The following is a 27,167-nucleotide window of genomic DNA, read 5'->3' on the forward strand; positions in this document are numbered from 1 at the left end:
AAGAAGAAGAAGAAGAAGAAGAAGAAGAAGAAGAAGAAGAAGAAGAAAGAAGAAGAAAGAAGAAGAAATTTAGAGGATTAAGTGCTGCTATAAGCAGGTTGGGATTTAGGAAGCCAAGTGTTAATTCCAAGAACCTAATTAAGATCACTAGGCAGTCACCCAGACAGAGCTTAGAAAACAATAGCATGAAAGACCTGACGTCTGAGACATTATCCCCCACCCCCTGGGAGCAGAGCCCAACTCTAACATAAAGTTAATAGTCAAGAAATTGGCCATTTAAAAAATGAGTAATCAACTTAGAAAGAACCCAACTATAGATAGCTACTATGGCAATAGAAAAGATCAGGGTTCAAACTCAGAAGAAAGACAAAACAGTCTCTTATAAAGCTTCAAAGAAATATGTAAAATAGTAACAAGCCCAAAAAATTCTCGGAAGAAATTAAAAAAGGCTTTAAAAGTCAAATAAGAGAGTTTGAGGAAAAATTGGGGCAAGAAATAAGAATAATGCAAGAAAAGCAAGAAAAATTATGAAAAGAAAGTCAATCAATTGGAAACTTACAAAAAATAACTCCTTAAAAATTAGAATTAGGCAAAAGGAAGCTAATGACTTCATAAGACATCAAGAAATAATCAAATAAAAAGAATTTTTAAAAAAGAAAAGAATGTGAAACATATCATTAGAAAAACAACTGATCTGGAAAACATATTGAGGAGAGATAATGTGAGAATTGTTTAACTACCTGAAAGATATGATAAAAAAAAAAAGAATATAGGCACTATACTTCAAGAAATCGTTAAGGAAAATTACGCTGAAGTTCCAGAATGAGAGGGTAAAGTAGAAATTGAAAAAAAAATCCATCAATCACCACCAGAAAGAGGACCCAAAATGAAAACTCATAGGAATATTATAGTTGAGTTTGAAAGGTCAAGGAGAAAATATTACAAGCAACTAAGAAGAAACAGTTTAAATATTGTGGAGCTACAGTCAGGATAACACAAGATTCAGCAGCTTTTACATTAAACAACTAGGGGGCCTGGAATGTAATATTCCAAAGAGCAAAGGAGCTGGGTTTGCAACAAAAAATAACCTACCTAGCAAAGCAGAGTAGAATCCTACAAGGGAAAAAAGTTGCCTATTTAATGAACTAAAGGACTTTCAGGTATTCTTGAGGGAATGACCAGAACTGAACAGAAATTTGACTTACAAGAATCAGGAGAAACATAAGAAGGTAAACATGAAAAACTAATTATAAGGGATTTAATAAGTTTGAATTATTTGTTTCTTATATGAGAAAATAATATTTGTAACTATTAAGAATGTTATTGTTACTAGGGTAGTTTGAAAGCATATACATAAATTGACTTGGGGTGAACTGATTTTGATGAGATGACCCTAAAAGAAACGTCAGTGGAAGTAATAGTGGAGGACAGGGTAGAGAGCAGGTAGCATAGGAACCTTATTCTCATCAAAACTGGGTTAAAGGGAGAATAACATATATTTAGTAGGGTATAAAAGTTTTCTTAACTTACAGAGAAATAGGAGGGCAAGGGGCTAGGATAAAGGAAGGATTCTAGAAGGGTGTGCAGATTAGGGAGGTGGTGATCAGAAGTAAATTATCTGAGGAGGGATAGGGTAAAAGAGAGAAGGATAAACAGTGAGGAAAAATAAGAAGGAGAGAAATACACAACTAGTAATTATAACTTTGTCAAATTTACAAGAATATGAATCATTCCCCAATTGATAAATGATCAAAGGATATGAACAGGCAATTTTTAAATGAAGAAATCAAAATCATATATAGCCATAGGGAAAAAATGCTCTAAATCATTATTGATTAAGAGAAATACAAATTAAAACAACTTTGAACTCAACTTTGAGATACTATCTCATACATATCAGATTGGCTAAAATGATAGAAGGGGAAAATAACAAATGTTGGAGGGGATGTGGAAAAAATGGAATACTTTTTTGGTGGAACTGTGAATTGATGCAACCATTTTGCAGAGCAATCTGGAATTATGCCCAAAGAGTTATAAAATTAAGGTATACCCTGTAACTAAGCAAAACCCCTATTAGGTTTGTTCCCAAGGTGAACAGGAAAAAAGGCAAAGAACCTATATGTCCTAAAATATTTATAGCAGCTCTTTTTGTGGCAGCAAAGAAGTGGAAACTGAGGGGATACCCATCAATTGGAGAATAACTGAATAAGTTGTGGTATGTGATTATGAGGTAATACTGCTGTGCTATTAGAAATGATGAGCAGGTTGATTTTAGGAAAACATAGGAAGTCTTGCATGAAATAATGAAGAATGAAACAAGTAGAAACAACAGATCATTGTATACAATAACAGCAATATTTTCCAAGGACTAAATGTGAATGACTAAGCTGTTCAGAGTAATATAAATATTCAAATCAACTGCAAAGGACCAATGGAGGAAGATGTTATCTACCTCCAGAGAAAGAACTGATATATGGAATTATATATTGTATAGTTCCAAATCTATATCTGTTTCAGATATTGACCTTCTCTAGTACAGGTTGGAGAGGTAAAGAGAGAAACAGCTTAGAACTCAAATGCAATAAAAAATCAAATAATTTTTAAAAGATTGTTGGGCAGAGAGATAAAAAGATTTTGCTTTATCATTTTACCCAAACTTCAATATAGAAAAATTAATGTTAAGAGCCAAAGATAGTGAATGTAACTAAAAATGAGGGAATAGAAATATAATGTTCTATGACTCTGCAAACTCCTGTGATACTTATTAGTAAGCAATTCAGGCAGAAAGAGACAATGATAACTCACGTTTATATAGCATTAAATACATTATCTCATTTGGGCCTCACATCCACCCTGTGAGGTAGAAGCTACAACTTCTATCATCCCCACTTTGAAGTGATGTACCTAAGACTCAGAAATACCAAGAAATTTTCTCGTGTCTTACAACTCTGGTTCTACCATAATACCACTTCACTTTCTATAAAATAGTTGGTCTGGAGTCTAATGATAACAACAGCAACAAACAATAACAACCATATAATAAGTAACATTTAAATAGTGCTTACTATATCCCAGGCACTGTGCTAAGCACTTTACAATTATTATTTCATTTAATTCTCACAATACATCTGGGATGTAAGTGCTATTATTAATCCCTATTTTACAGATGGAAAAACTGAGGCAAATTGGGTTAAGTGACTTGAGCGAGGTCACATAGTGTCTAAGGCTAGATTTGAACTTACATCTTCCTGATTACAGGCCTGGCGCTATTGCCCTGACAGGTTGCATTCTATTCCAGAATTGAGAGGGAACACAAACTTTTGGTAAGACAAGTCATACAGGAAGGTATCCCAAAAGTGTTAGTGCAATCTTAAGCTATGAAAACTTAATTTTAACAGCTCTAAAATAGATGTGATTTGTCACCTAGGTTATTGCCTTTTTTTATTTTTTGCTTTTTGGAAGGGGGAAGGTAGAGCAATTGGGGTTAAGTGACTCGCCCAAGGTCACACGGCTAGTTTTCTGTTAAGTGTCTGAGGCTGGATTTGAACTCAGATCCTCCTGACTCCAGGGCAGGTGTTCTATTCACTGTGTCACCTAGCCACCCCAGTTATTGTCATTTTCAAGGGAAAAAGAAACCTAATTAGAGTAGTATAAGTGATTCCCTGGTCAATATTACCAAAGAATTACTATATGTGCAAGTTTCTAGGTCCAACTAGATCACTTACTAGCTAGGTGACCCTGTACAAATCATTTAAACTCTCTGAGCCTTGGTCTTCTCATTAAAAAAAAAAATAGCCCTATCCACTTCATAGAGTTGTTGTCAAGATCAAAAAAGACAATATGTCTTTGTGAATTGTAGAGTGCTAAATGAACATGTAACTCCTGGTTTGACAGGTTATTTGTATGGTGGAAAGGGGCTCAAGTCTTGGGTATAAAGATTGGGGCCCTCCCTTTCCTGTTAATGAATAGCAATCAGGAGTTTAACTTGAACCTAAATATTACTTCCCCTAGACTAACAATATTTAAGGGAGAAGATAGATATCATTCTAGGCTGGTACTTCCTCTCCCTGAGAACAGAGGGGCCTGTCCCTGGCCCCATCCTCCTGCTTCCCTTCTTGGCAGGATTCAAACAAAGTCTCCTTTAGAGAAAGGTAAGGAAAGGAGATTCAATACAACCTCAGACACGTAACAGCTGTGTAACCCTGGGCAAGTCACTTAACTCTATTTGCCTTCGTTTCCTCATCTGTAAAATGAGCTGGAGTAAAATGGCAAACTACCTGTATCTCTGCGGAGGAAACCCCATATGAGATGCACAGTGATGCACCACTACCTTGAACCTCCTTTGTCCATGATAGAACACCAAGAAAATGTTCCCAATGGGTGCTTACAATGGTATTTGAAGTTTGAACCTGAAAGATTCACAAAACCAAATTTAAGTCTAAGTCCCTTTAGACACTCCTTCTTGCTTTCCTACTCCATGCCCTAGCAATTATTCATTTTCATTGTTTACTTCAGTCTGTACAAATGTAACAGCTGCATATACTGATCCAAATGACTAGGGCATGGGTGTGGACTTTCTAAATTTGCTCTCAGCCGTGTGTGTCCTCTTTCTTTAAATTTCCAAGTGCCTGGTGATTAGATATGCACAGCAATGTGTGTCTAAGGGCCTTTTCTGAGAAGAGCCTTATTCCAGAATTATATCACTAGAAGTTAATCTGGTTCCACCCTACCTACAAGCAAGTGCCAACTGCCTCATGACAAGTGAAATCTCTTCTGCCTCTTTCCTCCTCAATGAGGAAATCACAGTTACTTAAAAATTAAATAAAACATTTGTTTGCCCAAATGTTAGCCAGCATTCTCCATTGGAATTAAATTTTAACACTAAATTAATTGAAGGATGTAGTCATGTGACTACAAAAAAATTGACTGTGCCTTCTAAAAGGGTCTGTTAGTATTTGTGGTGGTGCAGTGGATAGAGTGCTGGGTCTGGAGTCAGAAGACCCCAGTTCAAATCCAACCTCAGAGACTTACTAGTTGTGTGACCCTGGGCAAGTCACTTACCACTGTTTGCCTCAGTTTCCTCATCTGTAAAATGAGCTAAAGAAAGAAATGAAAAACCACTCCAGCATCTCCACCAAGAAAACATCAAATGGAGTCAGACACGGCTGAAAACGATTGAAGAACAACATTGTTGTAGTGTTTGTTGTTGTTATGATCCTCTGTAGCCCCAAAACAGGCCTGGTCCAGTAAACTTCATATTGGCCTTTATCCCAGAACCCTATCTATGGAATTACAGATATCTTCCTCACTCTTAACCCCAATCTAATGTTGAAGAAGGTCTGGGAGAATTCCCAGAACCTAAAACCCAGCTTGCCCCCTTCTTTGGAGGTGAGGGTAGAAAAGTCAAGACAAAAAATTCTTAACAATCAGAGCATCTTCTCACTCCATGGATGAATTCCTTCTACAATGTCCCTGACAGATGGCCAGTCTTAGGTCAGTGACAGAGAGTGAGTTATTTGATAAGGCAGTCCATTTTGTTATTGGGTAGTTCTAATGTTAGAAAGCTTTTAAATTAAACTTAAATCTTCAATTGAAATTTGCTTTCCTATAGTTCCCAACCATTGGTGATCATTGTTCTTGCTTGAACAACATATTAAACATCTACTCCAATTCTATATAGTAAGCCTTTCAAGCATTTGAAGACAACATGTTCACTTCCCCCAACTCAGAATGTCTTTTTCTCTAAGCTATATACCCCCAGGTCCCTCAACTATCCTTCAATTGATATGTTTTCCAGAACCATCATTATCATGACCATTCTCCTCTGGACATACTCTCATTTGTCAACGTCCCCTTTAACGTGTAGCACCCAAAATTAAGCACAGAGATTCAGATGCTGTCTGAGTACAATGACACTATTACTCCCCTTCATCGTGGACATTATCATTCTAATAATGTAGCCTAAGTTCAAAATGGCTTATTTTTAGCAACTGATGCCTAATCCCTGCCTCTCCCTCTCTATAGAATGAGAGCCAAATCCTTCCATTCCTGCGGAAATGGCAAGTACCTTTTTTATCATTATCTTAGAACTGACCTTAGATCAGTTTCCTAGGGGACAAGGATGTCCTTTATCTTGTAACTGCTGGAAACACCCTCAAAAAAACCACAACCCGTTCTGTGAGCACTGCCTCTAAGTGTTCAGTCACCATTCAGCACACTTCAAGAATCATGAACAGTTGACAGGGTCATCATTATTCTTTGGAAATCATGTGGTTTGGTTTTTAGTTCTGTTTTTCTGACAAATTGCCCTGAAACTCAGCACTGTGTAAGAACAAGCTAGAATTTTAATTCCAGAATGAGAAGTGGAGCTTCAAGAATCTTAATCACATAATTATGAAAGCCATCTAACAGCACCCAGGCAAGATCATAAATTCAGCATAACTGAACTGAGGTCACGTGGGGTAGGGGAAAGAACACTGGATGAGGAGTCAGAGGACATCAGCTCTTTTTTTTTTAAACAGCCTCACACTTATGTAGATGTGTATCAGTAGTTTCCCTTTCCCAGGCCTTAGTTTCCCCATCTGTAAAATGAAAGTTTTAGACTAGATCATCTGTAATGTACCATATAGTTCTTAAATACTCGTGTGATTCATCTCTGTGGTACCATGGCCAGAGACACACAGCCAACCAATTAATTGTCCTGTAGATTCCTTATCCAGGTTAAGTAACTAAAGTAAGTTCAAGTCATTGTCATGAATATGGGGTAAAAGATAATTTTGTTTGCTTTTTCCTTAAATTTCTAGTGTGATTCAAGAGGCAGACTTCCAGAAGTGATTTCTAAATTTGAATCGGTCTTCATACTGGGGACTTAGGTTCTCCAGTTAACAAGATCATCTGAATATCCCAGAGGCTGACATGTGCAATATTGCTTGTGGACAGTTTCTGGAATGAATGGAAAAACTAGAGAAAGAATTGTGTATTGGATAGACATTAGGCACAGGGAGGCTTTTCAGAGTATGGTCATTTTTCCTTGTTATTGACCACCATTAGCCTTAAGATCCTTCCCCCTGCTCTGAGTTGCCCATTTCTAGCTACATGGAGTAGTTGCTCCAAGTCACTGGCAAGAGGGGAATGGTGTACAGTAGTGAAGAGTCCAAATATAACTCTGCCACTTGCTGGCTATATGACCTTGGAGAAATTATTTAACATCTCTGGGTCTCATTTTCTTCATCTGTAAAATGAAGAGGTTACATCTAAGAGCTTTACCATCTTCAAACCCATAATACTATGAGTTACTATAACACAGTGAGCCTCAATGATTTTATCTATTAAAGGGGGACAATAATGTTTTTTGCTGCCTATCTTGAAAGGTTGTTGTGAGGAAAATGCTTTTATAAGCTGTAAAGGGCTTATATTGGAGTAGAATGTAAGCTCCTGGAGGGAAGGGTCAGGCCATTTTTATTTTATCTTTGCATCCCCAGTGCTCAGCACAGTGCCTTGAATATGACTGGCACTGACTATTGGCTGAATTGAATTGCTATATAAGTGTGACCTTCTCCCACCCCACACCACCACCCCCAGCAGGGGGTACTTGTCGCCTTCGTCTTCCTTTGGAAATTCATACTCACCGATGTAGAATGGTAAGCATCACTAAGGATGAAGGAAATTAGGAGGCGGCACATTCCCAGTCACTGGCCTGAATCCCAACCTGCTGAGCAGCTGTGGATAAAGATCACATTTCAGCACCCACAAATGGTACCAGCCTGGCAACCCCAGTCCTACATGGCCTCATGCTGAACCACCATGGCATTTGTCTCACTGAGAGACATTGAACATTCAATGATATGGTATTGATTGGTATAGATAGCAAAGATGCCAAGAGACAGAAAACTCTAACGATTAGGGATGTGCAAGACTATACTGTCACTGGATTGAGGAAATACACTTTTCACCTCAACTGACTTAGATACAGACTACCAATCATAAGTGAATTGTCAACATCAACAATAGTCAACCCATTTTAAAGGATCATTGAGCTGTAAGCCAAGCAATCCAACACTCGGTCTACAAATGAAACTGAGGCATTAAGAGATTAAGTCATTTGCCTAAGGTCAAATGAGTGGTGTCAAAGATGAAATTTGAACCTAGGTCCTCTGATTCCAGAATGAGTATTCTTTCATGGCCCTCCCTCCCTTGTGTGGCAGTTAGGCAGGGTGTCCTTATAAAATATTTCTTTGCCTCTGCTCCCTCTGGTAATCTTTCCCTCAGGACATTCCTCCAAAGAGAAATTAAGGATATCATTGATGCCAAACATTTTTAATATGTCCTGGGTGGAGCAGCATTTTATGTTCTACACCAAGTGAAAAACATTCAGATATAACTCTAATCAAGCCCCACCCACCCCTCTTTTTTAAAGTAGGTCAAGCTCACATCCTCAGGAAGACAGACAAATCTTAGAAAATAAGCCCTCCACAAAGTTCATTAATCAAGAATTTTATGTCCTCAAGAATAAGGTTCTATGTAAATGAAGCAGAACTGATATTTAGCGAACAAAGTAGGCTTCTCTCAAACATCTTTGTATTCATCATACCCTTTCTCACCATTCATATTCTGAACTCAGCAGTCAAAAATCCCTTGCTGTGAGTCTTTGAGCATCTTTTGTTGTTCAGTTGTTTCTGACTCCATGACCCCATTTTTTGAGGGGTTTCTTGGCAAAGATACTGGAGTGGTTTGCCATTTTCTTCTCCAGTTCATTTTACAGATGAGGGACTGAAGCAAATAGAGTTAAGTGACTTGCCCAGGGTCACACAGTTAGTAAGCATCTGAGGCCACATTTGAACTCAGAAAGATGAGTCTCTCCTGATTCCAGGCCTGGAGCTCTATCCCTTGCACCACCTAGCTGCCTCTTTACATATAGTATCTTTACAAAGAAACCAACTTCACACTTAGGAGTATGATATAATCAGAATATTGTGATTTTTAAAAAGTTTTATTGTTTTGTCTTCTTTTTATACTATATATATTTACAATTTACTTCTACTTTGTGAGAGGTCTTTTGTAATAAAATAAAACAAGTAAAACTAATAATATAGTGACTTCATCTGAAAATGCTTGTAACATTCCACATTTGTAACCCCCAACCTCTCTATTTAAAAAAAAATAACTGAAATCCATTTTTGCTCCCTCCTACCTCCTACCCATTAAAAAAAAACACTAATTTTTTTTTGCAACAAATATGCAGTCAAACAAAATTTCCCTCAAGCAGTATAAATACAATAATATGTGTTCTCGTTCTTCATCTTTATTCTGTCATCTCTCTGTAATGGATGGCATATTTCATCATCAGTCCTCTAGAATCATGAATGGCCATTTCATTGTTCATAATTTTTTCACCTTTCAAAGCTGTATCTCAGTACGGGGATTTTTAACAGCCACAAGTTCTTGTCTGTCTTCTCAGTGTTGTTATTGTATAACCATGATAAGAAAGGAAAAGGGCACACAGAGAAACGAATGAGTTTATTCCAAGTCTGAGAGAGAGGCAGCAACTGGAAACACCCTTTAGGGTTATCCCATTGCCCATCCCCTGGAATGATAAAGAGATCATTTAAAACATTTCACCCTATCCTAGATGACAGTCAAAGATGATGACCTCAAGTTGAGGGAGGAGAGGAGAAAAAAAAAAGGCCATAGCCTAAGCCATTTTGGATACTTCTTAGGGGAAACAAAAGGCATAAAGAATGTTAGATATAACAATAGACTGATGGCAGGTGGCTTGGATGGTCTAAAGCTTTCAAAAAAAAAGTACTAAAAAACATATGCAGCTCTGGTGAGCAGCAGAGAGTGTTGACCAAAGGTGACTAAGGAGCCTGAAGCTACAGTGGCAGAAAAGAGATGTGGGGTCAAATATGGCTATAAAATCAGCTCCTGAGATTGACAGCTGTGGAAATGGCAGTTAGAGATGACCATAGAGAAGCAGAGCTGTAACAATTAAAGAGCTAAGGGTTTTTACAACTGACAGCTGTGGAAGTGGGGCTTTGGAGAGGAGCAGCTGCAGAGTCAGTTTCCCCCAAATGATCCCAGTGGATGCACAAACTTAGCAGCTGACAGCTGAAGAAGCTGCCCTGAGAAGCATGGCAGCCAGCAACAGCATGAAGTAGCCCGCCCTCTGGTGTCTTTAGAGTGGAAACTCATCCCAACCTGGGTAATTCATTCCTATTTCCACTGTCATGGAAGACTATGAAGAAATTGTCAACCCACCAAAGGATTGAACTCTATAGGACTAGAATAAAATGATAACCAAATTCATTTGGAGTTAAGAAAGGTCAAGATTGCAAGGGAAATACTGGGGGAAAAAAGTAGGAAGGAAATGACCTAGCAGTACCAGATATCAAATCTATAGTACAAAGCAGAAATGATCAAACCAATTTGTTATTGGGGGAAGGGAAAGAGAAAGAGAGGGAGATAAATGGAAAGAGAGAGGGAGAGGGAGAGGGTGCACGCAGAGGAACATATGAGATACACATGAAGAAAATGAACCTAGCAGTCTAGTATTCAATAAACTCAAAAACTCCTAAGGGTCCATTATTTAATTAAAAAATGCTAGGAAAATTCGACAATGGTTTGGCAGAAATTAGATTTAGCCTCACACCTTATTTCTCCTTTGTTCATGAGAGGCTAAGACAATTTTATTATATAGGTTTACTTGTTATTTTTGCTTTCCTATACTCAATTAACTGATTTGATTTTAGCCTTCTAGTGATTTGCCTGGTCTTATGAGATGGGGATTCAAACTATATATTCCTCCTCCTATATTGAACCCAAGTAGCAGGCTGGAGAGACACCCATGAGATTTAAAGAATCTTGAGGGGAAATATGCTTGTGAGAAAATGCATGTGAGAAGGTGGATAGAGAAACATAAATGAAGGAAAAGAACATATCAAAAGGAGGAACATACAGAGAAGAAGAGATGACATAGCTAAGTCTTACATTTGTGTTTTTCATCCTATTTCCTCCATGAGCACGTTCCATCGGGCATTTCCTTTCTCATCTTCATTCTCTCCCTTCTTACTGACTTTCTCCTTTACCTACAAACATAGCTGTCTCTAGTCTCCTGAATTCTAAAAAATATATATTACCTTTCTTTTGATGCTGCTTATCATTCAAGGCCTATATATTACTTCTTCCCTTCACCACTACCCTTCTAAAAAGGATAGCACAAGTTTGCCGCTTCTGCTTCTTCATTGCCCATTCAATCTTCAACTCCTTACAACTGGTTTATGTTTGACCACTCTGCCTTTTGTAAGCAGAATTATCCCTTTGTAGGTGAGATGTTATAGGCATTAACTCCTAACTACCTATTTTTTCAAAGCCCTTTTTGCTCTTTCATCTTCCATGTCAGGTGACCAACATATGAAATCTGATTCTGCTACTTTCTGCCTGCATGATCTTGGCGAAGTCACTTAACCTCTTTCAGTCTCAGTTTCTTCCCTAAAATTGAAAGAGTTGGTCCCTTCTAGCTCTGAAATTCTAGGGATTCATTCATTCATTCAACAAATGCTTATTCAACATCTACTATGTACAGGGCAATGTGTTGCACATCACTGTGGAAAATACCAACATTTATAAAACATATAATCTCTGATTTCATGGAATTTTTACTTGTAGTCTTAAGTAGATCATAAATTATTTGCATATACAGATCATGTCTTCTTTGGTATTTCCCTGTGTAAAAATTAAGCGCACAAAGGCTGTTTATTGTATGTTAAAACTTCTAACGAGCCAAGATATAAACTGAATCAGATTCTTAGAAGAACTGTCTAGAAAACAGTGTAATTAAGTGATGTTAATTTAGAGGACCATAAATACTTTATAAGTAAAAAGCCTTATAATTTCTCAACAAATTAAGTGAATGATAATTATTTTTTCCCATTTACAAATGAAGAAAGGGAGGCTAAGAAAGTAACTTTTCTAAATATAGTGTTTGTGTTGCTTAGCACAGTGCCTACTCAGAAAATGTGTTAACTTGTATTTGTAGTAGAATTTGAACTCCTGACTAGAAACTAACAACATTTCAGATCTACCATGATGAAAAATGTTCTTTGATTTGTGCTCATCATTAAATGAAGTTCTTTTTTTTTAAACTTATTTTATAATTTCCTAATTTTCCAGGCACTAAGACATAATGGAAGAGTTTGACTATTTCTTTGATGAATTTGAGAATTACACCTATCCCTTCGAATATTCTCAAGAAGAGCTGGAATTAGAAGAGAAGGCTCACCTGGGAGCTGTGCAGTGGATTTCCCTTGTGTTATATAGTCTAGCATTTGTCCTTGGGGTGCCAGGAAATGCCATTGTCATCTGGTTCACAGGGTTTAAGTGGGAAAAGACAGTTGCCACTCTCTGGTTTCTCAATCTGGCCATTGCAGATTTCATCTTTGTTCTCTTCCTACCTCTTTACATTTCCTACGTGGCCATGAATTTCCATTGGCCTTTTGGCACCTGGCTGTGTAAAGCCAACTCCTTCATTGCCTTGTTGAATATGTTTGCCAGTGTGTTCTTCCTCACGGTCATCAGCCTGGACCGTTATATTCATCTGATTCACCCTGTCTTCTCTCAACGTTACCGAACGCTAAAGAACGCCCTTTTTGTCATTGGTGTAGTCTGGCTGGTGGCATTTGTAATTGGTGGCCCTACACTGTACTTCAGAGAAACTCTTGATCTCAACAACCACACTATCTGCTACAACAATTTCCACCAGAATGATTCCAGCATCATTTTAATGAGGCACCATGTTCTGACCTGGATGAAATTTGTTTTGGGTTATCTCCTTCCCCTGCTCACCATGATCATTTGTTACTCACTTCTTGCCCTCCAGGTGAAGAGGAGAGCAACCCTGACCTCCAGCAAGCACTTCTGGACAATACTGGCTGTAGTGCTGGCCTTTGTGCTCTGTTGGACCCCCTTTCACCTCTTTAGCATTTGGGAGCTGTCAATTCACCACAGCAGCTACTTCCACCATGTGCTTCAGGCAGGACTCCCCCTCTCTACTGGGTTGGCCTTCTTCAATAGCTGCTTGAACCCTCTTCTTTATGTCTTGATTAGTAAGAAGTTCCAGACTCGCTTCCGGACTTCAGTTGCTGAGCTCTTAAAGCATACATTACGAGAGGTCAGCTGGTCTGGGACAACGAGTGAACAGATTAAACACTCAGAGGCCAAGAACTTGTGCCTCCTAGAAATGACTCCATGAGAAGAGTTCCCAAAATGGAAGCTAAAGCAAAGGAAACCCAAACTGACTACGGCATGATGCACCAGTAAGAAGCAACTGTTTTTTTCTGATAAAATAAGCAATCCAGGCAAATGACTAGTTAACAAAAAAGTTAACAAAAACTAGTTAACAAAAAAGTTAATAACTTTACCAGTGGGCCATTCTTCTCTTATTTTTCCACTGAGTAGTATAGCTTTGTGTGTGGTTGTGCCCACATGTGGGTATCTCCTAACTGGAATACCTTTGAATCAAATCTAATTACAGGATACTCAGTAGGCCATTTTTCTATCTGTTGACTGAGACAGCCCTGTTTAGAGTTGTCATAGACGTGGGAAGAAGCTTATTTAATTTGATTCTTGCTCATTATGCTATTCTGACATAAGTCTCTGATGTTGAAGCATTTTTACTATTTTCTTAGGATAACTTAAAAGATCCTGAAGCTCATTATTAAAGATAAGATATATTCTTTTCAAGAATACTAAGATAGATGTTGCTTCTAACATTTGTTTTCATTTTTGCAGATAGCCTCACAGACATATTTACAATGTCACAAATAGATTTATTGTTAATTTTATGTGATTTTTATGCATTCTGCCAGAGGATGTATATTATATTCATTTAAAGTTTATTACTACAAATAAATAGATTCTCAAAATTAGTGTGTATGTGTCTATGTGAGTGATTGTGAGCATGTCTTAAGAACATCATAAACTCACAAGGTCAGCATCTAAGTAGACAATAGACTTGGCCAAAAGATAATGGGAAAAATATAGAGTTTGGAGCCAAAAGAACTGAGATTGAATACTGACTTTGATCTCTACTTATTTCATGACATTGAACAAGTTACTTAAACACTCTGGGCCTTAGTTCCTTATCTTCAAAAAAAGAAAGTTGGAATAGAAGACGAATTGTAAGGTTCCTTCTAACTCTGAATATATATATATATGATATATATATATATATATATATAGTTATCAACTATAATAAGTCCATAAAATGAAGGCTTTGATGATGTATTACCTTCATTCCACTATTTCTCCATATTGTGACTTTTTAAAAGTTCAAGCAATAATTCAAGAGTAATCTTAAATAAAAATTCAATTCAACAAAGTAAATCCCTAGGCAAGGAATCAAGCTAGGTAATGGGAGTATAAAGACAAAAAATAAATCCATAATTCCTGCCTTTGGGGAGCTTACATTCCACTGGAATGTTCTCAAGTAAATACAAATGTAGCCCATGCCTCAAAGCATATTTATGTGAGGTTCTCCTACTTGGTAAAGATTGATTATTCAATGAGCTCCACCTGCCAAAAAGTGGAGTTGGTAAGAGCTAGATAAAGTGAGATCCTGGTCTTTTGGTTTTCAGCTTCAAGAGAAATCATGCTGTTCCAGAATCTCTTTAGGTTGCTGAAGAGAGAAAGACCTGGGAAGACCTTATGAAAAGAAGCTGACATATGGAGGAACCAGCATTTCAATCATGTCCCTATTTCTGGTTTACAACACTAGAGATTTGGGGAAATTTCCCCTTGGATGAGATCTGAGACTCTTGGTTGAGATGAATTATCTCACTCCCAAAGAGAGATCCCATTCTTTTTGCACATTGTCTGGTATGTAATCTCATATGTATACTTTCTCTGACTTCTGATTACTATCTTTTGAATAAATGGGTTTATCTGCTATTTGCTATGTGTTCATTGTTTAACTGGCATCTGATAAGAAAAAGAATGGAACCTTTAATATATAGCTTATAGTACTCCTTTCCCATTAAGAGACAGATCAGGAGTTCAGTTTGAACATAAACATTATTTCCCCTATACTGACAAAAAATAGCAGATAGATATAATTATAGTACACACACACACACACACACACACACACACACACACACACACACACTGGCCAGCCTCTATCCCCAACCTCCCGCTTCCCCATCCTGGCAGGAAACCAAGCCTCCCTTGGGATTGGGTGGTGGTGGGAGGAGGAGACTAGAATTATCTTTTTTGGACTCCCTGCAAGCCACTTCCAGACAAAGGGACATGCATAACCTACACGGACAAAACACAACAGTGCACCCACACCACTCCTTACACAAAGTATGTACTAAATAGTATAAATTAATTTCAGAAAAGTACAGAATAACTGGAGGGTGAGGGAAGGAGAGATGGCATGATGAATGACAGGAAAGGTCTTTGTAGCTAGCGCCTGGTACTTGACCTGTGCTCTGAAGGAAACTAGGGATTCTATCCCTTAGTTAGTCAACAGGATTTAATTAAGGGCTTATTATATACCAGGCACTAAGTTATAAGGATCCAAAGAGAGACAAAAACACTGTCCTTGTATTCAAGTAGCTTACATTCTGATGTGGGGGAAACATGGAAATAACTACTTTTATATAAGATAAATACTAAGTAAATGAAAGGAAATCTCAGAACGAAAGCAGTAGCAGTGTGAAGGAGGAAGGGAAGGGAGGAGGAACCAGGAAAGGAAGGGGATTGGTCCACGCATGGAAGATAACCCGGAGTACAAAGGCACAAAGACAGACGAACAGCAAGTATGCCAAAGGCGCTGATTGTAGAGTATGTGGAGGGGAGTCAAGTAAGAAAGATGGAAAGGAGCCCGTTTGTTTGTGAAGGGTTTTAAAGGTCAAATAGAGGAGATTATGTTTGATCCTAGAGGGGACAGAGAGCCAGTGGAGTAGGCTGAGTAACGGAAGGGAGTGACAGGTCTATGCTTTTAGAAACATCACTTTTGCAGCTGAGCAAAGGATGGATTATAGTGGAGAGAGATCAAGACAGGAGGACCAGTCAGAAGCTATTGTTATCATGCAGGTATGAAATAAACTAAACTTTCACTTCAGAAGTTATTCCCACACAGACCATCATAAAGTCATGTATTGAAAAAGAAACAGATCATAGAAATTCATGGTTTCATGTACTATCCCTAGTTATCTGTTCTTCTTGATATTTGAAAAAGCTCATTGTGTGTGTTTGTGTATGTGTGTGTGTGTAAGTTCAAAAATGAAAAAAAAAGTTGTAACAGGGAGCAGCCTGGCATAGTAGAAAAACTCAGAAGACCTGAATTCTAATTCTGTTTCTGCCACTAACCTACCTGTATGTTCTTGCTAGCCATGTTGCTTCTCTGAGACTCAGCTTCCTCTTCTGCAAAATGAAGGCCTTGGCCAAGATGACTTCTAACTTCCTTCCAGCTGTAACATTCTGTAATTCTAAATAAAGTTAGAAAAGTAAAAAAAAAAAAATCATTAGGAAAAAAAAATTCTTTGGAACATTTCCTAGAAGTATTCATACAGGACGATAAAATGTGTTAATATCTTGAGGTTTGCAAAGTATTTGCCTCTCAACAACCTGTTGAAATAGAAAGTACAAGTATTGATATACCCATTTTATGGATGAGCAAACCAAGGCTATGTGACTGCCCAGGATCACATGGCTGGTGAGTATTGCAGCCAGGATTAGAATCTAATTTTCCTGACTCCGTGTTCACAATTCTTTCCACTTATATCACAGTCTAGAAAAAAAAAAGAAATTTTTAAAAATGAATTTTTTTATGTCAACCCTTCATATTATGAAGTTGTTTTTTCTAGTGCTTCCCCTCAACAATCCCAATTCCAAGCTGTTTAAAATGAAAGAAATGGCAGGCCCCTCTTTTCTGATTGCCACTGTTAATTTGAAGCTTTGATTCCTCCAGCTAAGAAATCAGAATTGACAACATCAGTTCTGTTTCTGAGTGGTTTTACTCAAAAGACTGTTACAAATAAGCCAAATGCCAACACACATTAAACCATTTACTTAATGATTATGAAACCCCAAATGAGGAGCACTTGCAGTATATTAGAGCCTGTTAACCTTCAAGTTAATAGACACCAACTCTTCCATTCTTGAAATTTCTAGGTTTAAATTTTATTTTCATATTTAAAATATGCCAGTATCTCTAAGAGCAAGTAAAAAAAAAGGAAAAAAGAAAAATGTTCCCCATTAAGCAAATTAAATGAAAGCACTAAAGGCAAGGTCTTTAACAGGAACCTCTAGATCCATAATTAGAATCAAATCTTGTGTGACCTTGAGCAAGTCACTTAACTTTGCTGAGCTTCAGTTTTCTCATTTGTGAGATGAAGGGAGTTGGACAAATAATTTCGGAGATCCCCTCTAGCCCTAGTTCCAAAAGCCTATGAAAATGAGAAATTACATATTGATGGATCTAGAAGGAGCCTTAGAAATCACACCTGAGAATTTTCTAGTTCCTGAGGATGTACTTCATCTTGGATTTATGAAGGTCAGCTAGTTCTTTCCTTATTTCTTTTTAGTACTATTTGGGCTTGGGTGGGGGGGGGGGGTGGAGTCAAGATGGCAGAGTAGAAACAGGACTTCTGTGGGGCTCCCATATCTTCCAATTCATGTAAAAGGTGACTCTGAACAAACTTTGGAGCTACAGAACACACAAAATGACACAGAGAAGATAACCTCCCACTGAGGACAGGCCGACAGGCTGGCAGGTAGCAGCCAGCACAGCACTCTGGGAGCCGACCCCCAGCCCCACTCCAGCAGGAGGTTTTAGCCTCAGAGCCAGCCTGACTAGCTGCCGGCTGCGGGCTGCAGGGACTTCAGATCACCAACAGCTGTGGTGGTTTCCAGAATTATCAACCCTAGATGCTAAGGACAAAGTGAGAGGGCAGTGCAGTGTGGACTTTGGAATCTGGTAGTTGGGAGTGCAGTTGGCCTTTGCCCCAGGGTGAGAAGCTGCTGAGGTGCAGCGGCCATGCGGCTGACTCCACGTGGCAGCTTCAGGTCCTGGCCTGCAGATTTTAGGGGAACCAAGTGACTAGTCCGAGTGGTAATCACTCTTGCTTTAACATGCTTGGATCTGAATTGCTGTCTAGGGTGGAGGTCCTGGGGTGTGTGACCAGCTTGCCAGAGCATGTGGAGGCTTCAGAGAAGGCATCCAACTAGTACCTTCAGCAGCTAAGAAGACCCCACCATTTGGGACAAAGCTCCCCTGTCTGGTGGCAGAGTCCTACTGTGGCAAAAAGCCCAGAAGTCAAGTAATTGAGTGGTGACATGAGCAGGCAAAGGAAGCAAAGCAAACAGAGCAACCCAACTTTACACTCCTATTTTGGGGACAAAAAGGATCAAAGCATGAAACAGGAGGAGGGCAGTGAAGTCAGAACTCCCGAACCAAAAGCTTCCTAGAAAAATATGAGCTGGTTATAGGTCATAGAGGACCTTAAGAAGGATTTTGAAAACCAGATAATAGAAGTGGAGGAAAAATTGGGAAGAGAAATGAGAACCATGCAATAAAATTATGAAATGAGTCAATAACCTGATTGAAGAAAATAACACCTTAAAAATTAGACTAACTCAAATGGCAAAAGAGGCTCAAAAAGGCAATGAGGAGAAGAATGCCTTAAAAACTCAAATTTGACAGATGGAAAAAGAATCTGAAAAGCTCACTGAAGAGAATCATTCCTTTAGAATTAGACTGGAGCAAATGGAAGCTAGTGACTTTATGAGAAATCAAGATACTATTAAACAGATCCAAACAAATGAAAAAAATAGAAGACAATGTGAAATATCTCGTTGGGAAAACCACTGACCTGGAAAATAGATCCAGGAGAGAGAATTTAAAAATTATTGGACTATCTGAAAGCCATGATCACAGAAAGAACCTAGAAATCATCCTCCAAAAAATTCTCAAGGAAAACTGCCCTGATGTTTTTGAACCAGAGGGCAAAATAGAGGTTGAAAGAATCCACTGATCACCTCCTGAAAAAGATCCCCAAAAGAAAACTCCTAGGAATATTATAACCAGGTTCCAGAATATTATAGCCAGGTTCTGGAATTCCTAGATCAAGGAGAAAATATCACAAGCAGCCAGGAAGAAACAATTTGAATATTGTGGAAACACAATCAGGATAACACGGGATCTGGCAGCTTCTACACTGAGGGATCAAAGGGCTTGGAATATGTTATTCTGGAGGTCAAAAAAGCTGGGATTAAAACCAAGAATCACCTACCCAGCAAAACTGAGTATCATGTTTCAGGGGAAAATATGGTCATTCAGTGGAATAGAGGACTTTCAAGCATTCTTGATGAAAAAAATCAGAGTTGAATAGAAAATTTGACATTCAGATACAAGAAGCAAGAGAAGCATGAGAGGGTAAACAGGGAAAAGAAATCATAAGGAACTTATCAAAGTTGAACTATTTACATCCCTACATGGAAAAATTATTATTGTAATTTATGAAACTTTTCTCAGTATGAGAATAGTTGAAGGGAATAGAAATGTATATATATATATATATATATATATATATATATATATATATGTGTGTGTGTGTGTGTGTGTGTGTGTGTATGTGTGTGTGTATATATATACATATATATGTCTATATAGGAGGGCATATGGGCATGTGAATACATATGTGAATGTGTGTATGTGTATATATATATGTACAAGTATATATAGATAAAGGGCACAGGACCAATTGAATAGGAAGGGATGATACTTAAAAGGTGAAATGAAGAGGTGAGAGAGGAATATAATGAGAGGAGATGGAGAGAGACAGAATGGGGTAAACTATCTCATATAGAAGAGGCAAGGGGAAATGGTCACAATGGAGGGGAAGAGGGGCGGCTAGGTGGCACAGTGAGTAGAGTGCTGGCCCTGGAGTCGGGAGGACCTAAGTTCAGATCCAGCCTCAGACACTTAACACACACAAAAAAACCTAGCTGTGTGACCTTGGGCAAGTTACCTAACCCCAATTGCCCTCCAAAAAGGAAAACAAAAACAAAAAACAATGGAGGGGAAGAACAGGAAGGCAAAAGGGAATGGGTCAACCTTATTCTCATTGAATTTGGCTCAGGGAGGAATGACATACATACTAAATAGGGTATCTCACGCTATAGGAGAGTAGGGGGAAAGGGGATGAGATGGGGGATGATGGAAGGGAGGGCAGGATGGGGGGGAGGGAACTTGGAAGCACCCACTTTTGAAAAGGGACAGGATCAAAGTAGAGAACAGAACAAGTGGGAGGTGGTATAGGAGGGAGGGAATATATAGTCAGTCTTTTACAATATGTCCACTATGGAAATGTTTTGCATAGCTACACATGCACAACCTATCTTGAATTGCTTATCTTCCCAGTAAGGGTGGGTGACAAGGGAGGAAGGGAATGAATCTGGAATTCAAAGCTTTAAAATGAAATGTTTATATATATACATACAAATCCAGCCTCAGACACTTACCACAAAACTACCCGTGTGGCCTTGGGCAAGTCACTTAACCCCAATTGCCCTACCTTCCCCCCTCCAAAAAGCAAAATCTAAAATATATATATATATATGTATGTATGTATATATACTATTATTAATATTATTTTACATGTAACTGGGAAATAAGATATACAGGCACTGGGGCATAGAGATCCACTGTGCCCTACTGGAAAGTTGGAGGGGGTATGGGAGAAGATATGGGAGAGAGCAGATTGGAGGAGGGGATATCCAGTGGGATCGCTATTTTGGGGTGGTGGGTAGGGGGAAAACAGGGAGAAAATTTGTAACTCAAACTCTTGCAGAAATGAATGATATAAAAACTAGAAGTTAATAAAGCATTTGATTAAAAAAAAAGTACTATTTGAAAAATCATTATAAAATAGGAGAGGTGACATAAGATTGGAGAAGACCAAGTTGTCCTGATATTTATAAAAGAAAAGAGAATGGTGTCTTTCAATTACAGGCCAGTGAGCTTGACTTCACTTCCTGGGAAATTGGATCACTAAAGGGATGGTATATGAACATCTAGAAAAAGGAAGCAATGACCATAAAGAGATAAGTGTGACCATTAAAAATAGGTAGGGCTCATTTCCTTTTTTGACAGGAATATTAAGGTAGTAGGTAAAAGAAATGCTATGGATATAATTTACCTAAAATTCAGCAAAACTTTTGACAAGTTATTTCATACAATTCTTATGAAGAAGATGGAGTGAAGTGTATTGGATGTGATAAAACAATCAGATTCAGAACTGGTTATATGCCAAGAATCAAAAAGTAGTTGTTAATGTCAATGTGGCAGGAGATCTCCAATGAGGTACCCTTGGAATCTGTGCTTGGTCTTCTATTTTTAAAATGTGTTTAAAATGTTTTAATGTATTTTTATTCTGAACTTAACAAACACCAAATAAAATAGGTAATTCCATATCCAGAATAAAATGGAAAAAGAAGAATATACATGTAACTATGAATCTGTTATATACAACTTACATTTCTTTTTAAGTATCTAATCAATTCAATGTGTGACTTTCAAAGCTGACTTTCTTGTCTGTGATTCTTTCTGACCTTCTTTCTGTTCCCTTGTATTCTCAGAGCTTAGCACAATGCCTGGAACAAAATAAAATTGCTTTATAAATTCTTGTTGATTTATCATCTTTCTTTCTTTTTGTTTCTTTCTTGGGAGGAGGCTACCCTATCCCTAGTATCCCTCTCCTTCCCACCTACCTCATAATCCCTCCAATGAGAATAATTTTCCTTTCTTGGGGGGGGGGGGCATTTTTCCAATAAAGGCATGGATGGTTTGCTCACCAAATTTGTAGATGACATTATGCTAGCTAATTCACTCAATGATAGAATCAGTATCCAAAATGATAAAGCATTGGGCTAAACCTAATTAGATGAAATTCAAGCCTCTTTCATTTATTTTTCCACTGTGGTACAAGTTTAGCAGCAACCTCCTCAGCATGTATTCCCACAAGACTTTTAGGAAAAAGAAATTTCTTGCAAAGATACAGAAGTTAAATTGTCCCATCTCTTAGTGGATTCTCATGAAAACTGTCAATAATATCAATCACAACTCAAAGACACAATGGAGAAGGACCAAGTTATCAGAGTAATAACATACACATTTATTCTGTACCAAGTCCAAACATTTTACCATGCCACCACTCCTCATAAAAAGTATGAGCTGGGGTGGCTAGGTGGCACAGTGAATAGAGCACTGGCCCTGGAGTCAGGAGGATCTGAGTTTAAATCCAGCCTCAGAAGCTTGACACACTTACTAGTCATGTGACTTTGGGCATGGCACTTAACCCCAATTGCCCTCCAAAAAGAAAAAAAGGAAAAAGAAAAAAAAAAATATGAGCTATCTACTAAGGTACAAATATAAAGAAACTTATTGCTGAAGAGACTACTCATGCTCATTTGCATCCATGCAATATATTGACTGATTTAGTAATAAATGCATGTGTTATTTTTCAAAGTTGAAATTCAATAAGAATAAATGTAAAGTTCAATACTTTGGCATAAAAAGTCAATTTCACAAGTATAAGATGGGGAAGATGTGGTTTGACAACAGCTATTCTGAAAAAGATCTGGTAGACCTAAGGGACTGTAAGTTCATCATGAGTCCAGTGTTACATAGCAGACAAAAAAAAAATCCACAATCTTGACCTGCAATAAGAGGGGTATCAATTTCTGGAATAGCAAAATGATCCTGCCACTGCTGGGTTCCTCTTAGAATACCTCTGGAGTATTGTGTTTAGTTCTGTGGTTTAAGAAGGAGGCTGATAAGCTAGAGATTGTTCAGGGGAGGACAACCAGGGCCTTAAGTCTATTCTTTTTTCAGTCTTTCCCTAAATGATAGGCATCCCCTTAGCTTGGCTATCACAAAAAGGAGCTGCTATAAATATTTTTTATTCTATGGGTCCATTTCCCTTTTCTGTGATCACTTCAGAGAATCATTATAATAGTGGTATCATTATGACAAAGGATATTTTAGGGCATAGTACCAAATTGCTTTTCCAAATTTCTAAAAATCTTTCTATCCTCTGAGGCCCAGCTCAAGACCCACTTCCTCTACAAAACCATCCCTTACGACTTCGTCCTTTTCTGAACTCCAAGAACATTCATTTGGGCAATTTAATCACATACTATCTTTATTATTACCTAAGTAGTAATCTGTATGTTTTACTTCCTGAACGATAAAAAACAAATCTTAGAATTGTCCAGGTATACCCCACAAAGCATCACGAAATTGTTCCATCCCTTAATAGATTCACATGAAAACTGTCAAACCAACCATAACTCAAAGGGACAATGAGGAAGGACCAACAATGACATACCCATTTATTCTGTACCAAGTCCAAACACTTTACCATACCACCAGCTCTCATAAGAAATGAGCTACAGGGGTGGCCAGGTAGGACAGCGAGTAAGAGCAAGGGCTCCAGTGTCGGGATGACCTGGAGATCGAATCCCGGGCTCAGACACTTAGCACCCACCCAGAAACACCTGGCCGTGTAACCTTGAGCAAGTTACTTAACCCCAATTGCTTAGGGGCAGCCAGGTGGCTCAGCGAGTAAGAGCACCAGCTCCAATGTCGGGATGACCTGGGGATCAAATCCGGGCTCAGATACTCAGCACCACACCCAGAAATAACTGGCCGTGTAACCTTGAGCAAGTTACTTAACCCCGGTTGCTTAAAAAAAAAAGAAATGAGCTACACAAATAATTTAGCTCGCCAACATGCACCTACTATGTGCACTATGTATAGCACCGGGCACTATGCTAAGTGCTAAGAATACAAAGAGAGGCAAAAACGTCATCTACGTATTCAAGAAACTCACTTCCTCAAGGGAGAGGCAATAAACAAACAACTTTGTATATGCAAATATGTACTGTACAGCAGGAGGTAACCCAAGAGGAAGGCCACTAGGAAATGGAGAGGGATTCGATCTGAGCCTTGAAGGAGACCAAGGCAAGATGGAGGTAGAGGTAAGGAGAGAAAGGATTCCCATCATGGAGGACAGTCAGTGAAAATGCAATCATTCTCTTAATGAAGTACAGCCAAACCTCCTCATGTGGTCCCAATGATGAACTGTGTATCTATGTATGTAAGTCAAAGAATTTTATTATTGTTACTACTAATAGTAAAAATAATAATAATAATAATAATAATAATGTGCCAGGCACTGTGCTAAGCCCTTTACAAATATCTCATTTGATCCTCACAACAATACTGGAGATAGGCAATAATGTCCTCATTTTGCAGAAGAGGAAAATTAGGCAAAGAGAAGTAAAGTGACTTGCCCAAGGTCACACAGCTAGTAGGTGTTTAAGGTAGGATTTTAACTCCAGGATCCACCCTCTATCTATTGCACCATAGAGTGGCCTAAAAAGATAGACAAGTTTGAGAATGAGGAGGTAGGTGGTATAATAGATAGAATCCCAGGCCAAGAATCAGGAAGACTCATCTTCATGACCCCAACTCTGGCAGTTACTAGCTGTGTGATCCTGGGCAGGTCACTCAACCCTGTTTGACTCGGTTTCCTCATCTGTAAAATGAACTGGAGAAGGAAATTACAAGCCACTCTATTATCTTTGCCAAGAAAACCCCAAAATGGGTCATGAAGAATTGGACACAACTGAACAACACATTAGAGCATAACATATGCAACTGCTTTGGAAAGAAAAAGAAAAAGGTCCTTGCTATTCATTTTTACTACAAAAACAAGATATAATGTGATGATTCCACTCCTCATCCACAAATTTGAAATAACAAAAAGGAAAAACATTAAGAATGAAGCAATAGGAAAAGTAACTTAGGGTTGTGATCTAATAAAGGTAAACTATAGGCCTGGAAAAGATTTTAAAATAGAATGTTTAGTTAACTATTGGGGAAGAAGTAGTGAAAATAGCAGTGAAAAGATTGTTCATTATACTTGATTTTCACCCAAGAAATCAAGTTTCACATTCAGACTTTAGCCATAACTGCTGCTCATAGAAGGATGTGATCAGGCATAGGGAAATTAGTTTACCCCACAAAGAAATTAAGAAAAGGAAACTCTTAGAGACAAAGATCTTACCCTATAAAAAGTCCATAAAACCATTCATTTAAAACTGGAACGGACCTACTTTCGTGATCATGAACAAGTCACTGAAATGCTCTAAACCTCAGTTTCCCCTTCTGTAAAGTTAGTTTGATAGCAGTATTTATCTCATGGGATCAAATAAGCTGCAAGTACTGTGTCAGTCATGCTTAACAGTCTAACTCTCATTTTACAGATAAGGAAAGAGGAGACCAGAAAGTGAAAAATTAAGGTCACACAGGTAGATAGCACAGCAGAAGAATAGAGGTTCAAATCCAGGCAACTGGACTTAACTCTAGGTCTAACTTTCATCTTTCTCATGGCTCCTCTCTGTCACTTGCTGGGAATATGAAGGCCATCAATTCTGTGTCTACTTACAGATAAGTTTTATTTTCCCTCCATTGCAATGTCACTCAGCTGCACTGTGAAACCAAATCTTGTGTGCATTACTAGATAATTGAAAGACATAGTGTTTGTTTATTTGGTTTGTTTTTGCAACTATACACAATTTTTATTGAAAATTCAACAATTGTGATTCCAAAGTACATGTCGTTTTTAAGTGCCTTTGAGTTAGGTGTCCAAATATTTAAATGAATTAAGATACATAAAACTGAAAGGAAGATTAGCTTAAGTCATTTAGAGATCCTGCCTTAGTCTACTGTAGATTTCCTTCTCTTTTTCTTTCTAATCAGTTTTCTGCTATATTCAGTTAGTTCCAAGTCAAATTCTCTCAGTCTATTGTCTGATAACATAAATGCTGCCCTCTGGTGGTTCTTAAGGTAGACTCTACTCACGTGCTAACAAGTTAAACTTAAAATATTTGGCTGAATCTATGCTTGCTTTGAATAATGGCAGCATAACGAATATAATGATTTTACTTCTTTCATAAACTTAAGTCAGCAAAAACCCATATTTCACCCTATAATCGACGGCATTGCCTAATCATCCTATTCTGTTGGGTTCGTGGGGGTTTTTTCAGTCCAGAAAATTGGTTTGTAAACTTTCATCATCATATGGAATAATTCTGTTTGTCACACTGCTTAAAAGGTAAACAGAGCAGCAATGTATTCACCAGTGGCATATATAGCTCACACATTAGGAGCCACAAGCCTTGCATTGTCAGCATATTTCTGAAAGCCAACTTGAACAGTTTGTTCAGAGAGTTGCAATGCTAATGGCATTTCACTCAACCCAATGAAGAATGCTAGGGGCAAGGGGAACTAGTGGGCAGGCCAAACCTACCATGAATATAAGTCACGTGATGTGGTAAAATTTGCTTCTTTCTATGCTAGCTAAACTGTACATTTTGTCTGCCAGTGATACATTAACATGTGAAACATTTCTTTCTGATTATGGGTAAATATAAAAACTATTCTGCTGAAAGTGATTATGTTTGCTGAACAGCATGGAAACAGCTGCAGAAAGATATTTTTCAGTGAGTGAAAAGTTGGTGCTAGACTGGCAGAAAACTAAAAGACAAGTAATACCTGCCATAATTTTTAAAGCTTCATATAATATTTTTTAATGAAAAATTTGGCATAGAATCCATGACAATTATGCAGTGAAATACAGCAAATACAACTACAAGCCACTTTTTACAAAAATAATGACAGACCTTCTAGCTATAATTATGTAAAAGAAAAATGCTCTAAATCATTATAGATTAGAGAAATGCAAATTAAAATAATTCCAAGGCACCACCTCACACCTAGCAGATTGGCTAATATAACAGAAAAGGAAAACAGTAAATGTTGGAGAGGATGTGGGAATATTGGGACACTGATGCACTGTTGGTGAAGTTGCGAACTGATTCGACCATTCTGGAGAGCAATTTGGAACTATGCCCAAAGGGCAACCAAACTGTGCATACCTTTTGATCCAGCAATACCACTACTAGGTCAGTATCTCAAAGAGATCAAAGAAAAGGGAAAAGGACCCACATGTACAAAAATATTTCTAGCAGCTCTTTTTGTGGTGGCAAAGAATTGGAAATTGAGGGGATGCCCATCAGTTGGGGAATGGCTAGACAAG

The 27,167-nt window shown here is 38.1% G+C and overlaps 2 protein-coding genes across 3 annotated transcripts in view; both read left to right on the forward strand.

Annotated features, from left to right (window-relative positions):
- Positions 1-13,922, forward strand: part of CMKLR2 (chemerin chemokine-like receptor 2) — a 53,116-nt gene extending 39,194 nt beyond the window's left edge. For both annotated transcript variants that reach the window (XM_069075286.1, XM_069075285.1), the window contains exon 2: positions 12,169-13,922. In XM_069075286.1, coding sequence (XP_068931387.1) covers positions 12,182-13,246 — 1,065 coding nt within the window. In that variant the 5' untranslated portion in view covers positions 12,169-12,181 and the 3' untranslated portion in view covers positions 13,247-13,922. The remainder of the gene's footprint in view (positions 1-12,168) is intronic.
- Positions 1-27,167, forward strand: part of NDUFS1 (NADH:ubiquinone oxidoreductase core subunit S1) — a 386,086-nt gene that overhangs the window by 307,789 nt on the left and 51,130 nt on the right. The gene's annotated exons all lie outside the window — the stretch shown is intronic.

Source organism: Petaurus breviceps, unplaced genomic scaffold (assembly GCF_028583685.1).
Source record: "Petaurus breviceps papuanus isolate PSGF00001 unplaced genomic scaffold, PetGlider_PUasm1.0 90903, whole genome shotgun sequence".
In the NCBI taxonomy this organism is placed as follows: Eukaryota; Metazoa; Chordata; class Mammalia; order Diprotodontia; family Petauridae; genus Petaurus; species Petaurus breviceps.